The sequence below is a fragment of the Rhinopithecus bieti genome, unplaced genomic scaffold, assembly GCF_001698545.2.
Source record: "Rhinopithecus bieti isolate Rb0 unplaced genomic scaffold, ASM169854v2 scaffold_70550, whole genome shotgun sequence".
NCBI classification, from domain to species: Eukaryota; Metazoa; Chordata; class Mammalia; order Primates; family Cercopithecidae; genus Rhinopithecus; species Rhinopithecus bieti.
The window spans coordinates 244,104-246,316 of NW_016826791.1; the positions used below are offsets into that span (position 1 = coordinate 244,104).

The 2,213-nt window shown below is 61.3% G+C and overlaps 1 protein-coding gene across 1 annotated transcript in view; it reads right to left on the reverse strand.

Annotated features, from left to right (window-relative positions):
• Nucleotides 1-2,213, reverse strand: part of LMTK3 (lemur tyrosine kinase 3) — a 28,567-nt gene that overhangs the window by 5,820 nt on the left and 20,534 nt on the right. Inside the window, 3 exon segments of the mRNA XM_017863626.1 lie at nt 6-44; nt 47-140; nt 1,429-1,586. Of these exon segments, the coding sequence (XP_017719115.1) occupies nt 6-44; nt 47-140; nt 1,429-1,586 (291 nt within the window).

The window sequence follows — 2,213 nt, forward strand, 5'->3', positions numbered from 1 at the left end:
CTCACCAAAGCCGCTGTCGTTGCTGGGAAACCCATCTCCGGGGTGGCGGGGTGGGGAGGCGTCGGGGGCGCTGGAGGCGTTGACGGGTCCGTGTCCCCCTCGGGGGGGCCCTGGACGCTCAGCTCGTTGGTTGGCGTCTCCTGTGAAGGCAGATTAGCGGGAAGCCAGAGGGGACAAACCGTCACGTCCCATTTACCGCATCCCCCAAAAGCAACAAAGCCGGCTATTTTTCTGGGGCTCTAGGAATCCCAATTTAAAATCACACGCTCTGGAGAGGTGGCTGGAGCCCCTAATCTGGCTTCGAAGCCTCGGGCCAGCCTTAACCTCAACCTGGCCCGAGGCTCCTTACCTGACAGCTGAGCCCCGCGCACAGCTAAGTAGCCCAAAGTAGGGATTCTCTCCTGGCTCATTAACGCGCGGCCTCCACCGGATCCCCTAACTCAAAGCGATCTCCATAAACCCCACCCCGTTCCCGTCAGTCCCACCCACCTCTGAGATCTAGACCTGCTCCAGTGGCCCTCCCAACCCCTGTCCCATCCTGAGCGCATCCCATGCTGGATGCAGTGACCCTGCCCCTGAACCCTCCCTCAGAAGTAGACCTGCTCCCGCCCTCCAAGTTCCACCCCTCTGAATATATTTCAGTGGCCCAGGCCCCAGTTCTTGGCCTTATTTCCATTTCTCTCACAATCTCAGCCCCGTATGCCCGCCCCAGGTTCATCTAGACAAGGCCCCAGTTCCTCAGCACCACTCGCCCTCCCTTTTTCTCTTCAACACCATCCGTGTTTTTCTTTTTGTTATAAACAGAGTCTCACTGTCGCCCAGGCTGGAGAGCAGTGTTGTGATCATGGCTCAATGCAGCCTCAACCTCCCGGGCTCAAGTGATCCTCCCACCTCAGCCTCCCGAGTAGCTGGGACTACAGATGCGCACCACCACACCAAGATAATTTTTTTCTTTTTAAGAGATGAGGTCTCGCCATGTTGGCTAGGCTGCTCTCGAACTTCTGGCTTCAAGTGATCCTCCCGCCTCGGCCTCCCAAAGTGCTGGGATTACAGGTGTGAGCCACTCGCGACTGGCCTAACTCTTAACACAATCCTCTACCCATCTCTCTAAAGACCCGTCCGTCCCAGTAGTTAGGTTCTTTCATCCCTGACCCCACCCCAAAATACTTTAAGACTGCCTGCTGCATCTCTGAAGCCCACCTGCAGCCTAGCCATGGCCCTTCCCTAGTGGGTAAGATCTGCTCCATCCCGAACCAGCCCTACAGACACTAGAACTCTAGTCAACAAACAATGCCCAAACTCTCACTAGGCCCCGACCACACCATCCAGGCCACTTCTCAACACTTCCTCTTCTCAACACTTCCTCCCTAGTCTCTCCAGGATCCCATGCTTGACTACCCAGTACCCACTCTTTCCTTCCAGACTCACCCTCACTCTCCAGGCCTCTTCTCGCCCTCTACACCCCGCCCCCATCACAAGCCCTGCCCTCACCCTAGGTCCCACCCCAGCTCTAGGCTCGGCCCGTCCTCCCGGCCCTGCCCCACTGCCAGGCCCTGCCCTCACACTCAAAGCCTCCTCCCATCTTCCTAGTCCCGCCCCATTTCCCTGACCAGTCTCTTCCCAGACCCCGCCTTCACCCCAGGCCCTGCCCGCGCCTTGCTCGATCCGCCCCGCCTTAGGCTCCGCCCCCATTCCAGCCGTGGACTTTCTCCAGGCCTCCTCTTGCCGCACCATAGGCTTGGCCTCCCTCAGGCCCCGATCCAGACTCTGTCCCGATCCTAGGCGCAGTCTCCTTCCAGGCCTCGCCCCCGCTCTAGGCTTAGCCTGCCTCCAAACCCTGCTCTAGACCCTGCCCCACTCTAAGCGCAGCCTTCGTGTAGGCCCTGCCCCAGGCCCTGCTCCTCTAGGCGCGACCTCCCTCCAGGCCCCGCCCTGGGCTCCGCCCCACCCTAGCTCGGCCCCACCCCACTCTAGATTCGGGCTCCCCTTAGGTCCCGCCCCACTTCAGCTTACCCTCCCTCCAGGCCCCGCCTCAGGCCCCGCCCCACTCCAGCTCGGTCTCCCTTCAGGCCCCGCCCCACTCTAACTCGTCCCCCCTCCAGGCCCCGCCCCACCCTAGCTCGGCCCCGCCCCACTCCAGCTCTGCCTCCCGCAAGGCCCCGCCCAACTCTAAGCTCGGCCTCTCTCCAGGCCCCGCCCCGCTCCAGGCTCCC